This window comes from Cucumis sativus, chromosome 2 (assembly GCF_000004075.3).
Source record: "Cucumis sativus cultivar 9930 chromosome 2, Cucumber_9930_V3, whole genome shotgun sequence".
Taxonomy (NCBI): Eukaryota; Viridiplantae; Streptophyta; class Magnoliopsida; order Cucurbitales; family Cucurbitaceae; genus Cucumis; species Cucumis sativus.
This window is the reverse complement of record NC_026656.2, coordinates 6763065-6776794: the sequence shown is the minus strand read 5'-3', so window position 1 is coordinate 6776794 and position 13730 is coordinate 6763065. Positions and strand designations below refer to the sequence as shown.

Sequence of the window (13730 nt, the reverse complement as noted above, 5' to 3'; positions counted from 1 at the left end):
TATATAGAAGTCTTTATCTTTTGCCAATATGCTGCTTTGTTAATCTCTTTCTTTCTCCCGCTCTCTTAAATAAGAGAGAATGATAGTAATAATAATTGTTATTATTTTCAGATCGTTACCACTTCTCCTTCCTGCTGTGGAAGATGGTATTTTCAATGACAGCTGGCGTATTCGACAGAGTTCAGTAGAACTGTTGGGTGATCTCTTATTTAAGGTATTGTACATCTAAATCGTGTGAGTGCCTGTGTGTATACGTCTGTGTCTTAGTTTCTGTTTTGCAGGTTGCTGGAACTTCTGGAAAAGCATTGCTTGAGGGTGGTAGTGATGATGAAGGTTCTAGCACTGAAGCCCATGGACGTGCTATTATTGAAGTTCTTGGTCGGGGAAAGCGGGATGAAATACTTTCTGCCCTATATATGGTTAGAACTGATGTGAGCATTTCCGTTCGACAGGTAATACTGAATTACGAGTTGGGTGTGTCTGCGCGTGTTATGTGTATACATATGTAATTTTTGCGGTTGAAATTACATGGTATAACAATTTATTAAATTTCATCCTCTGTCAGGCTGCTTTGCATGTTTGGAAAACTATAGTCGCAAATACTCCAAAGACTTTGAAGGAAATAATGCCAGTTTTAATGAATACTCTAATTTCTTCTCTAGCTTCATTATCTTCTGAGAGGCGACAGGTTTTTACTCGTGTACATATAATCTCAATTTTGCTGTCAGAAAACTATATGTCTAAATTGATTCTCGTTTAGGTTGCTGGACGAGCATTGGGTGAGCTTGTGAGAAAGCTTGGAGAAAGAGTACTACCTTTGATCATTCCTATACTATCTCAAGGCCTGAAAGATCCCAACGCTAGCAGAAGACAAGTGAGAACTTTACTTTAAATGTTATAGTTTCTATCTCAAATTATCTCGACAGAGTACAGAGGTCATGGAAGAATTCAAGACCTTTCTCTCTTCCATAAGATTACAATTCTCAGCTTTCTCACGACCTATTACTCTATTAGTAACCTGATCCAGGTCCATATTTCAGCCTTAAATCTAGTTACAAAAGTGGGTCCCTTTTAACTAATTACATTCTCATCTCACCTTCCCTACACATTCCAGATGGTGGTGTATAGGATTTCTTTTCTCTACTGTTGTAGAAGTGGCTAAAAAATATAAATTCATCTTGATGTGGAATCCGAAATAACTTAAGGTTTTTGTGGCCTACATAGTTTTGCTGGATGTGGAATTTGTAACCTTTAAAAATGTGCAAAAACAAAAACATGGATTGGTTGTTGAGAAAATTGGTGTAAGCTAAGAATTGGAAAATTAAGAGAAAAATGAGAACATCTATATGAAAAAATAAGGATAGCTATATAATTTGTTTTAAAATTGGATCTTTTTGAACTCGAGAAAATTCCAAACAAATTAATCACCATATTAATGTTAGGAGCGTTTTTCAACTTTTTTTTTTATGAAATGGTTGGAGTTATTTTGGTCATGAGAAGTGAACGGTATCTGTTCAAATGTTAATGGGGAGGTATTTTTTAACTTTTATTAAGTTAATGGTATTTTTTAAACTTGTTAAAGTTCAAGGGTATTTTGAAACAAAACTTTGACTGTCTTCACCCAAAACTAATGTCAAAGGTACTTTTGAACTCCTTTTTAAAGTTTAAGGGTATATTTGTAATTTTTGAGATTTCAGGTGTATTTTTGACACTAACTGTAAAGTTCTGGGTTTTTTTTTTATAATTTAACCAACAAATAATGTTGTTTCTTTTTTTTACCACATTAAATTAGAGTTTTATAATACACTGCTTAACCTTGAACTTCAGAGTTCTATTCATTTATTATTATAATCTTTTTACCCTCAGGGGGTTGTGACAGGATTTTCTAAATTGAACATTTGGGATGTCTTTCTCTCTCCTCTGGAAATAAGGGAAAATGATTAATATTTGTTTAATTGAAACAATGAATTTTTTAGGGGGTTTGCATTGGGCTCAGTGAAGTAATGACAAGTGCTGGTAAAAGTCAGTTATTGAGCTTCATGGATGAGCTTATCCCTACCATACGAACAGCCCTTTGTGATAGGTTTGAACTTTCTGTATAATCTCAATTTTTTCTTTTCATGATAATTCATGGCGAATTTAAGTTCTGATATCTGTAATCAGCATGCCGGAGGTTCGTGAGTCTGCAGGCTTAGCATTCAGCACTCTTTACAAGGTACGCAATAAATTTCATTCATAGTTTACAACTGAAATGTTGATTTTTCTTTAGTAACAGTTTTGGCATCGTGTATAGAGTGCTGGAATGCAAGCAATTGATGAAATCATTCCTACTCTCCTACATGCATTGGAGGATGAGGATACATCGGAGACTGCCCTTGATGGTCTTAAACAAATCTTGAGGTGGCGGCCCTTTCCTACCCCTTGTATATATTTTATTTACATATTTTTTCGTTCATGCAGATAGATTCCGCATTTATGTTGATATATCCTTGGGAAACGCCATTTGACATGTGTTTTAAGATGAGAGCTGAACTCAATTGTTTGCTAATTATTGGTCTCTCTAGTAATTACCGCAAGATTGGGTCAATATAATATGCTGATACTTGAGAAATTATAAATTTCCTGATGGGTGAAATGTTGAATATACTTTTAAATATTTACCCCAATATCTCATAGACAAGCAAACAACTTACTGTCAACTGACAGCATGGAAGGTGTACTTGAGCTTTTTATTGAATTAATTAAAAAAAGAACAATTGCTCACAGATTGAAATCCCTTAAGGTAGGAAGGAGGAAACAGTAAAAAGGAAATATAGGAGGTATAGAACCCTCATTCCAAGATCATGTATACAAAAAAAAAAAAAAAGATTCACACTAGGAATCTTATATTCCAAGCTATCACATGAAATTCATAAATTCTATATGCCGCCTGGTTCTCCATTTGATGAATGACTAATTGATGATGTTTTCCCTCTGCAGCGTGAGAACAACAGCTGTTCTGCCACATATATTGCCGAAGCTGGTCCATACTCCTCTTTCGTATGTCCCTTTTTCTTTATCTCAATGTTTATTCTTGTGATGTTTGCCTGACTATATGTCGACTAAATATCAAATTGTGTACCAATAGTGCCTTCAATGCACATGCTCTTGGAGCCTTGGCAGAGGTTGCTGGTCCAAGTTTATACATCCACCTTGGTACTGTCCTTCCTGCTTTACTTTCAGCAATGGGTGGTGATGATGAAGTAAGCTATTTATAAATAAAATTTAAATATATAGTTATACATTAATAGCTGAATCATTTTTCTTTACAGTCATTAGTTACATAGTTCTCAATTTGTTTTATTGATTTTGAATCAGGAAGTTCAGAAATTGGCAAAGGAAGCTGCAGAAACTGTGGTGCTGGTTATAGATGAAGATGGTGCTGAATTTCTAATCTCTGAACTGCTTAAAGGTGTCAGCGATAATCAGGTACTTCGTATTCAATGACAAATATGTGTTATATGTTTTGAGTCTTTTGATTGCTGTCTGTATGTTTCTGTTTTCTTTAACATTGTTTGTTGAGTTTTTTTCTCAGGCCGCTATTAGACGAAGTTCTTCTTATTTGATAGGATACTTCTTCAAAAATAGCAAATTGTATTTGGTTGATGAAGCTCCAAACTTGATATCGACCTTGATTGTCTTGCTCAGTGATTCAGATTCTGCCACCGTTGTGGTATGATGTCTGATATTTATTTATTTACTTTCTTTGACCATCTTTATGCTGTGAACTTATGTTTACTCTTTACTTTTTGACAGGTTGCTTGGGAAGCCTTATCAAGAGTTGTCAGTTCTATCCCCAAGGAGACACTTCCTTCTTATATTAAACTTGTGCGTGATGCTGTATCTACATCAAGAGATAAAGAGCGAAGGAAAAGAAAGGTGCTGTTGAGACTATGAAATTTGAAGTTCATTTTGATATTTTAAATAGTTCAATATTTTTTATTTCTTTTCTATTATAATTGTTTCATTTAATGGGTGTGCAGGGAGGAGCTATACTAATACCTGGGTTATGTCTCCCTAAAGCTCTCCAGCCTTTACTTCCAATATTTCTCCAGGTATTCATATTCACTTTGCAATATGGTCTAATATTTGTTGGTTGTCGTTGTCAACAGGCTTTATTCTTGTGTGTACCCATTAGACAATGTCTTCACAAGGATACATTATCCATATTAGTGGTGGTCTTAGAGTTGTCCGTTTCCATCTTCTCAATTTTTGTTTGTTAGACAGGGTGGGTTGTCACGAACATTAATTTCCATTTCTATTTCCAGTTTCTCCCATGGTTGTAACAAACATTATCTTAAAATATTCTGAGACTTCTGCTAGGGAAATGAGAAATTATGTGGACACACTTTTGACTACATTGACGCTCGTTGGATAAGGATTATTCTAACCGGGCTAGGAGAAACTGATGAGTTATCTCCAACATCTAATGCTTTGTTTACAGCTTGTATTAAGCAAAGTAGAAGAAAACTGATGAGTTGGGATCTCCACGTTGACTTTACTTGGTCAGCATGGATCATCATTTATGATGTATACAAATTTAATGTGTCTTCTGGTGCCATGTTTTTTCCCTTTTGCTTGTGACCACCCAGTGCCTTTCTTTTTGGTCAATTGGCTTTGTTCGGGGTTTGTGTCTTATGCTTAAAGCTCTTACAATCAATTGTATTTGCATGTCTAATGTATAGGGCTTAATTAGTGGATCTGCTGAAACAAGAGAGCAGGCAGCTTTGGGCCTTGGTGAGCTGATTGAAATGACTAGTGAACAAGTCTTGAAGGAGTTTGTCATCCAAATAACTGGGTAATTGCAATTTAAATTTGGGTGATATCATTATAATGACATTAATATTTTTATGTTTGAGAATACTTGTATTAGTCACTTAATGGTTAAATTGATGTTTTCATCCATTTTCAAATTTTCCTTCAAAATTGTTTGGAAAAATGCCTTGGTGCTATTATGATGAAGTGTATGTCGTGTTCAACTATAACTTATCATTTTTAGTTAAGATAATCTAGAGCCTTTTATGGAAATGAAACTTACTTCTGATGGATTACTTTACGGATTATTATTTGCTGTTGGTGTGAAAGTCATCTTAGTCAGCTTAAGGTAAGGTTGAGTTGTTAACTATCTTTGCATCTCCTCCTTGCATCTATGAACATTTTAATTTCCTTCTTTGTGCACCCATTAGACATGATAAATTGTAATTTATTTTTTTATGATCTCAAATATTTGTTTGAAAAGTACATCGTTCTAATATGTATTTACTTGTATGACAACTTAATAACGCTTTTGTAGTTTTCTGAAATAAGCAAATCAATTTTTTGTTAGTAACGATATCCCACTTTGTTTCATCATTGTTAAATGACTGAACAATCTTGATCATTATCAATGATTCATCTTTTTATTTGGAGTGAGATGGTTTCTGACGTATAAAAGTTCTATTTGCGATTTTCATTTCCGTTACATGTTGACTGAATTCTGACATCGATCATTATCTTTTTGTATATTCCCAGGCCTCTTATTCGGATTATAGGGGATCGCTTTCCTTGGCAGGTGAAGAGTGCCATTTTATCTACTTTGAGCATTATAATTAGAAAGGGTGGAATGGCTTTAAAACCTTTTCTTCCTCAACTACAAACCACGTTTATTAAGTGTCTGCAAGATAATACAAGGTTGGTGAGCTTATTCTTGTTGGTCATCATTGATTATCTTTTAATCCATTCCATTGTGATGTATCGTTATTGCCTACAACTTCTTGACTTTTGAAGAGTTGATAGCAAATTTATGTAAATAGCCATACAGTACCTTTTCTTTTTCCATCACCTTAGAATACCTGTTAACAGTGGAGCTTATTGGTGATACAGGAATTAGAAAATTCATATTAATAAATGATTGGGTAGGAATCTTTTCCTTATAGCTTGCTGCTAAATTCATATTACTAAGATGATCTTTGTTCAGGACTGTACGATCAAGTGCTGCACTTGCTCTTGGAAAGCTAAGTGCTCTTAGCACGAGGATTGATCCATTGGTTGGTGATCTGCTTTCCAGTTTACAGGTGACTTATCATCTTTGAGTCTTTCTGCTTGAGAATATTACATATGGTCAGTCTTACTAATTTTTTGCTCAGGCATCTGATGGTGGTATTCGCGAGGCAATCTTGACTGCCTTAAAAGGTGTCATGAAGCATGCTGGGAAGACTGTAAGTAGTGGAGTTAGAACTCGTGTCTATACTCTTTTAAAGGATTTGATTAGACAGGAAGATGACCAAGTTCGCATATCAGCTGCGAGTATTTTGGGTATTATATCTCAGGTATTGTGCAATTTCTATGAACGCAGAATAAAAAATATGTATAGGTTTTTTTATATATTTTTTTTTATAATTTCAGAATTGACAAAAGTAATTGGGGTTTTTGCAAAAGTAGCAATAAAAAAAGTTATGATAATAAGGGCTCATGTCACTACATTTTCTAAATTGCAAAAATAGCAAATTTAAAAGTGGACAGCCCTTTGAAAGCTCTGTGATATATCTAATTGCTTATCATATTTGTCATATTTGCAATTTGTAAAAAAGAGTATTATGGACCTTTTTTTTTTATATAATTTTTTTTGTCATTCTGATGCAATTTTTCAAAATAATATCATATTTTTGTAAATTCTAAATTCTAAATTTGATTTTTAGATTTGGTTTTCTAGAAAAAAAAAAGATCTTAGTCAGTTTTTAAAAATGCATACATCTAAGATTTGAAATTTAACCTTTTCATTTGAAATATTTACTAAAATTTCAAAAAATTTTAAAAAATTAATGTGATTCAACTTTATTCATAACATAGAGCATTTTACAAGTGTTAGCAAACTCAGGATAATAAGTGAAAACAAACCATATGCATAACACAGAGTATTTATGTTAGTTGGCTTTATTTTAGTTTCTTTGTTTACTGCTAATTAATTTAGAGTTTGGGTTACTTTTTTCCGAGTTGGTATGAGGCACACTCTATTGACGGTTAATTTCATGTATTTTGAAATTTTTTGGCAAATCAAACCATTGGGTTGATCTTTATTACTTCTGTTCTGTATGTTTGACAAAAGTGTTATGTGCTTGCCTACTAATGTGCAATTTATGGTATGTTCTTGGCAACCATTGATTTGTATAATTCTACTGACTTGTATGTTTTGTTGTTCCAGTACTTAGAGGATGATGAACTGACCGGCCTGCTTGAGGAACTCATAAACATGGCCTCGTCTAGCTGGCATGCTAGACATGGATCGATGCTGACTATTTCATCCATTCTTAGGCACAAACCTTCTGCCGTTTGTCAGTTTGCTATGTTCTCATCTATTTTGGGTTGTCTCAAAACGGCATTGAAAGATGAGAAGGTACTATTCTGTCATTGTTTGTGTATGTACGAAGTTTATAGTTAGCTGACAATCTTCTGTTTCATAATACAGTTTCCAATTCGAGAAACTTCTACTAAAGCATTGGGGAGGCTGCTACTTCATCAAATTCAAAGAAGTTCGGCAACAAATCTTGACATTCTTACATCTCTGGTGTCAGCACTACAAGATGATTCCAGTGAAGTAAGAAGGAAGGCTTTATCTGCAATCAAAGCAGTCGCAAAAGTACGTCTCTTTTTTATACTCACTCGAGAAAAATGTTACTTATTCTGTAGGTGATAATTTAATAATACATTTTGTGTTACAAATATGGTGTATTGCAGGAAAATCCTTCGTTTACTGTGACTCATGCCTCACTAATTGGTCCAGCACTCGCGGAGTGTTTGAGAGACGGCAGTACTCCTGTAAGATTAGCTGCAGAAAGATGTGCTTTGCATTGCTTCCAACTGACAAAAGGTATTTGTCTGTATTGTGCTTTTTAGTTTTATTTTTTATGATCTAATACATAGAACCCTCCATGACCCATCAACGTCTCATTTTTCAACAAATGTACCTGCTAATGCTTTAATAGTCGTTTTTGAAACAAGAACTGATATTGAAGGTCTAATACTTTACGTCTTCTTTTATGTTTTTAAGGTAGTGAAAATGTTCAAGCTGCTCAAAAGTTTATCACAGGCCTTGAAGCTAGACGATTATCGAAGTTACCAGAGCAGAGGTAAACCTGTCATACATTTCGAGATGGAAACACTATTGAGGCAATTTTAGTTCTAAGTTTTTAAAATATAAAATGATCCATATATATTCTTCCTTCCTTAATCTCAATTGCTATTCATCATAAACTTTCAAACAGATCAGGAATCATAAATTTTGAAGTTGTCAACTCTGCTTACGTTTGTTTTCTGTTGTATTTTTAGACCAACTTCTATTTTTATTTCTTAAGATTGGAGGATTTGGGTTTTAGGAAGGTATAACTGATAGGATGTTATTATTTGCTGATGTTTGTGAATGCAGTGACGATAGCGAAGACAGTGAAGCGGAATCTGCTAGCGGTTGATTTGTCTTCGAATATTTTCTTTGGACAGAATTATTAATAGACCAGAATTTTAATAAGCGGATAGTATTTACAAAAGGTTTCTTATTTATACGAAAAGGACAACACCCATTTTTGTCGTCTGGGTGTAGTTAATGTTGATGTAATTAGCTCAGATACAAACATTATGTTGTAATGTGTATAAAATGGGGGGAGGAATCAGAGTTTTATTATTTATTTTTGCTGTGATATAGGTTTTGTCAAACAACGAGCTTTGAAATGCAATTGAAGGAAATAATTTTGATTTATATTATCTTTTGAGTTGTGAATTCTTGGAACTTTTACAATTTTCTTTTTTTTTTTTGTTTAAATTTTGTTGTTAGTATGTACCGATTTAGTTATATTGGCATGATCATTTCTAATAGTCTTCTACCCTGTGGTTGTACTAAAAAACATTTAAGTAAAATACACTTTTGGTTCGTGAGGTATAAAGTTAATATTTCTTTGAGGTTTTAAAAAAAAGATTTTTTTTTGTCTTGTCAAAGTACTTTTTTGGCCTTTGTTTTTAGTTTCTATTTAGTATTTAGATGGTAACATTTTTATCCTTCGAATTTTAATAATTTTCAATTTTAGTCTTTTAAGATATGGAAATTATTAAAGGTGAGGCTATTTCAATCTTGTGAAAAGTTTGTTTTTAATTTTCTTTACAAGTCTAATTTTGTATTTCTCTATAGGAAGCAAAAGTTATAAAAAAAGGAAAAAACTTAAAAGAACACTTTCTCACATATGCCTATTAACAAACATGTAATCCGGATGTTTTAGTGAAAAGAAAGGAAGAGATTACATTGGAATTTCCTTTACAATTATTAAGATGAAGAAGGAAGAGACTTGTCGACATTTTTGTTCAGGTCTATGCTTCAACATCTTTCTTCTTCGTTTTCACCCTTACATCGAGTTTGACTCTTTTTCTTTCACCCTTACAGTTGTGTGAAAATACCAAATTCCTTAACCATTATTGTTGTCAATAAATGAAGAAGTCTTAACTTATTCAATAGAAGGTTTAACAGTCGTCCAAGTTGTCAACTCGCAACTCAGTTGGCATTGTCATTGAAAATGCATTAACCTTTGGGGGAGAATGCATACTGACTGCTGAATTTTTTTTATCAAAATAACTCCTTCGAAGTTGCTAAGTTGGAAGTCTCCATTCGAATTGCTTAACAACTTGCCCAACTATCAACCTCTAAAGGCATTCAGATGTCTATGCTATGCTTCCACACTTTCACACAATTGCTCTAAATTTCAACCAAGAGCAATATTGGCTGTTCTCATAGGCTATGTCCAAGGCATGAAGGCATACAAACTATACAGCATTGACCAAAAGAAATTTTTTTTATCTCAAGAGATGTAATTTTCCACGAGGAAATCTTTCCATTCAAAGGCTCCCATATTTCACAGCCCATGGAAGACTCATTTCCAGGTTTTTCCCTACCTAAAGCCTTCTATGAGTCTACTGACTATCACCATCCTTCACAGATTACACCTATTGTTCCTTCGCTATCAGTTCTCAATTATTACAGCACCTCAGAACCCATAGATCAGCCCACAAATGAACCATCCCAAAACCAACAACATGACCAAAATCCATCTCAAACTTCTAACCCCATAGTGAGAAGATCAACTCGTGCCACCAAACAACCCCCTTGTCTACAAGCCTACCACTACAGCCTCCTTACCTCACAAACTTCCCACTAGGACTCCACTAAATATCCTTTAAACCAATATAATACCAAGCTCTCTCCCTTTCCTTCAAACATTCAATACTACAAATGTCCACCTTAAGAGAACCTACCTTTTACCATGAGACTGTGATACATGATGATTGGAAAAGGGTCATGGAAGTTGAACTAAAGGCTATGGAAGCCAATCATACGTGGAGCATAGTACCCTTACCAACGGACAAGAATACTATTGGCTGCTGGTGAATATACAAAATTAAACACAAAGCTGATGGTACCATTGAACGTTATAAAGCTAGACTTGTTGCAAAAGACTTTACGAAGCAAGAAGGCCTGGATTACTTTGAAACCTTTTCACCTGTAGCCAAGATGGTTACTGTCAAAACATTGTTAACTATTGTTGTACCGAAGAACTGACAATTGACTCAGCTAGATGTGAATAATGCCTTTCTCCATGTAGACTTGTTTGAGGAAGTGTACATGGACTTACCACTTGGTTATAAACTAAATATCACCATTCAGGGGGAGAAAATGGTCTGCAAACTTCACAAGTCCATATATGGTCTGAAACAAGCCTATCGTCAATTGTTTGCTAAGTTCTCTCAGTTTCTTATCTCAATAGGCTTCCGACAATCAAAGGCAGATTATTCACTCTTCATAAAAGGCTAAGGTAACAACTTTCTTGCCCTACTTATTTATGCTGACGACATTATTATCACGGGAGCAAATAACGGCCTCATCCGTAATCTTCAAACTGAACTCAACCATAAATTCCTACTCAAAGACTTGGGATCCCTTAAATTCTTTCTTGGCCTCGAACTAGCTCAATCTTCAACCGACATTCTCTTGTCATAGAGACATTACGCCTTGTGTTTATTGGAAGAAGCAGGTTTACTTGGTGCCAAACCACCCTTAGTACCTATGAATCTCATTGTCAAATTAAAGAGTTCGGACAAAGACCTTCTCCAAGACCCAACTGCTTATAGAAGATTAGTTGGGAAGCTTATGTATTTTACCATTTCAAGACCAGACATCACGTTTACTGTTCACAAACTTAGCCAGTTCATGGCAAAACCGAACAAGACACATATGGATGCCGTAAATCATCTCTTGAGATACATCAAAGGCTCACCTGGTCAAGGAATCTTCTTGTCCAAAATAGATGATTTATCCCTAAAAGCCTTTGCAGATGCGAATTGGGGATCATGTCCTAGCACTCGTCGCTCAGTTACTGTGTTCTGTGTCCTCCTTGGAAAGTCTTTAGTATCATGGAAGTCAAAGAAACAGCAAACAGTTTCTCGGTCATCGGCTGAAGCAGAGTACCGAGCATTGGCCACAATATCCTTTGAAGTTATATGGCCCAAAAGTCTCTTCAAAGAACTTCAAATTGAAGTAGATATGCTAGCCATTGTTTACTGTGATAATCAAGCTACCATTTACATAGCTAATAACCCTATGTTTCATGAGAGAACCAAGCACATAGAACTTGATTACCACTTTGTCCGAGATAGGGTCACTGATGGATCCATGAAATTATACTCCCTATTCGCTCTGCTCATCAACTTGTTGATGCTCTTATTAAGCCCCTCAATGCCACAACCTTGTCTTTTCACATATGCAAGATGAGAGTCAAAGATATATTTTCTCCATCTTGGGGGAGTATTAGAGAGTTAGTATGTTAAGAATTAGTTATCAGTTTTCTTCAACTTCCAGCTTGTTAAAGTAGTTTCATTTTTTGTTAGAACTCTCAAGTCTGTACTTGTATAAATTTTCTTTTTCGCCCTACTCTCCCTCTCTGCTTGCATCCACCACCATAATTGACATGTCAACATCATACTAATAAGTCATGATGTTTGATTAAAAATTATATTAATTTTATAAATCATTTTCAAACTATATTGATTTTTTATATCATCCCCTATTTGACATATTTAACGTGGTGAAAATATGATATAAATTGTGTTACATTTCACACTTTTGCAATAATAGAGATTACGATTGTCAATTCTGTTTTGTGCTTAAACTAATTATAAAAAGTAAGAGAGTATGAAATCAAAGACGTGGCAACATTGAAGCCATGAGAGACGATATAATTTACTACTACTATTACTATTTTTGTATTCTTCACCTCTCAACTCTCAACCTTTCACAATTCTATTACTATTTATTTACATATTTAATTTACAAAAGAAGATCGTGACCAAGACAGTTTAGGGTGAAAATACTAACAAAATTAGGTTTAAAAAGTGAATGGTCAACAGGTTCTGTTTTTGTTTTTCAAAAAAATAAATTTGAGAATATGTTTTCTATTTAATTTAGTTTCTACTTTACTTTTGAATTTTCTTTTGTTTTTGTTTTTGTTTTCTTTTGAAAACCAACCAACAAAAAGATACAAACAGTGAGTTGAACTTCCATTAATTCTTCTAACTTTATAACAATTTATCCTCTTAACTTTCTAATTTAGTTTGTATTAGGTGGTGGCTTCAAGAATATGTTTTCTACAAAACTAGCTTTAGCTAGTTATTTCTGCAGTTATCTAAATCAGTACGTTTTTGTTAATTTTTTGTCATTATGAAAACCAATTTAAAATGTTCTTATTACAATTATTTTTGTCTACAATGTCAGTCCTATACGTTATTGTATCTAATTTCATGATTGTTTCTAAACTGTCATACCTTTTAATGTCATCATAAATTATGATGAGAGTTGTAGAATAATGAAAATTTAAAATTGCCATTAAAAACATATGTCATCATACACACAATAATGGTTAGCTATGATGTCAATTTAAAAGTGAAAAGTCAATTCAGAAGTTTGCAACAATAATGATGGCGAGATAAAATTTGCAACGACTATCAACATTATCATTATATATTTATTATTTACGTACGATGGTAACAATTCTGCAATTATATCAGTTTTAAATTGATATTACATGCGTGAATTGATAATGCTTTGATAATCGTTGTGAACCGACATTATTCCTAATTTGTTTTAATGACATTTTATAACCATCATCATTATTATTGCCTCCTAAACTAACATTTTTTATGTATAGTTTCACTTGCAATAGACCTTTTAGCAATTGGAACCAAACATTGAATAAAAGTTGTACGTACAATGCTTTCACAATATTCTCCTGGTGCCACTAATTTTATTGCAATCCACCTAAATACTCTAATTAAACATATTACTAATAATTTTGAAGCGTAAAATCGTCTAATCCTAAATACAAAATGATGATTACATGCAAACTCAAAAAAAGTAAAAATGTAACTATAAAATTGAAACGAGAATAATGATTAGATACGAGTGTGTTAGCGATTAAGAGATTTATAGTTTAAATTCTCACACACTTATACTTATAAAGAATACTATATACTAGAATATCACACTCAAAATATATAGAGTTGGTATAGCTCAAATTCCATTGTTCACGATAGAATGTTGTGCAAGAGAGAAAACTCAGTTTCTTTTGGACCTAGGCTCGTTGGGAGGGAGCTTCTCTCTCCTAGAAGTTTTGTGTTCAATGGTT

The 13730-nt window shown here is 33.8% G+C and overlaps 1 protein-coding gene across 1 annotated transcript in view; it reads left to right on the top strand.

Annotated features, from left to right (window-relative positions):
• LOC101204332 (protein ILITYHIA) overlaps window positions 1–8788 on the top strand; it is a 52748-nt gene extending 43960 nt beyond the window's left edge. The window contains exons 39-60 of the mRNA XM_004152761.3: window positions 112–214; window positions 282–452; window positions 566–688; window positions 761–874; window positions 1977–2083; window positions 2164–2215; window positions 2294–2400; window positions 2980–3039; window positions 3128–3242; window positions 3358–3468; window positions 3575–3712; window positions 3796–3918; window positions 4023–4094; window positions 4725–4837; window positions 5551–5709; window positions 5996–6092; window positions 6165–6347; window positions 7220–7411; window positions 7484–7654; window positions 7753–7885; window positions 8066–8144; window positions 8441–8788. Coding sequence (XP_004152809.1) covers window positions 112–214; window positions 282–452; window positions 566–688; window positions 761–874; window positions 1977–2083; window positions 2164–2215; window positions 2294–2400; window positions 2980–3039; window positions 3128–3242; window positions 3358–3468; window positions 3575–3712; window positions 3796–3918; window positions 4023–4094; window positions 4725–4837; window positions 5551–5709; window positions 5996–6092; window positions 6165–6347; window positions 7220–7411; window positions 7484–7654; window positions 7753–7885; window positions 8066–8144; window positions 8441–8483 — 2566 coding nt within the window. The 3' untranslated portion in view covers window positions 8484–8788. The remainder of the gene's footprint in view (window positions 1–111; window positions 215–281; window positions 453–565; window positions 689–760; window positions 875–1976; window positions 2084–2163; window positions 2216–2293; window positions 2401–2979; window positions 3040–3127; window positions 3243–3357; window positions 3469–3574; window positions 3713–3795; window positions 3919–4022; window positions 4095–4724; window positions 4838–5550; window positions 5710–5995; window positions 6093–6164; window positions 6348–7219; window positions 7412–7483; window positions 7655–7752; window positions 7886–8065; window positions 8145–8440) is intronic.
• Window positions 8789–13730: the final 4942 nt, after the last annotated feature.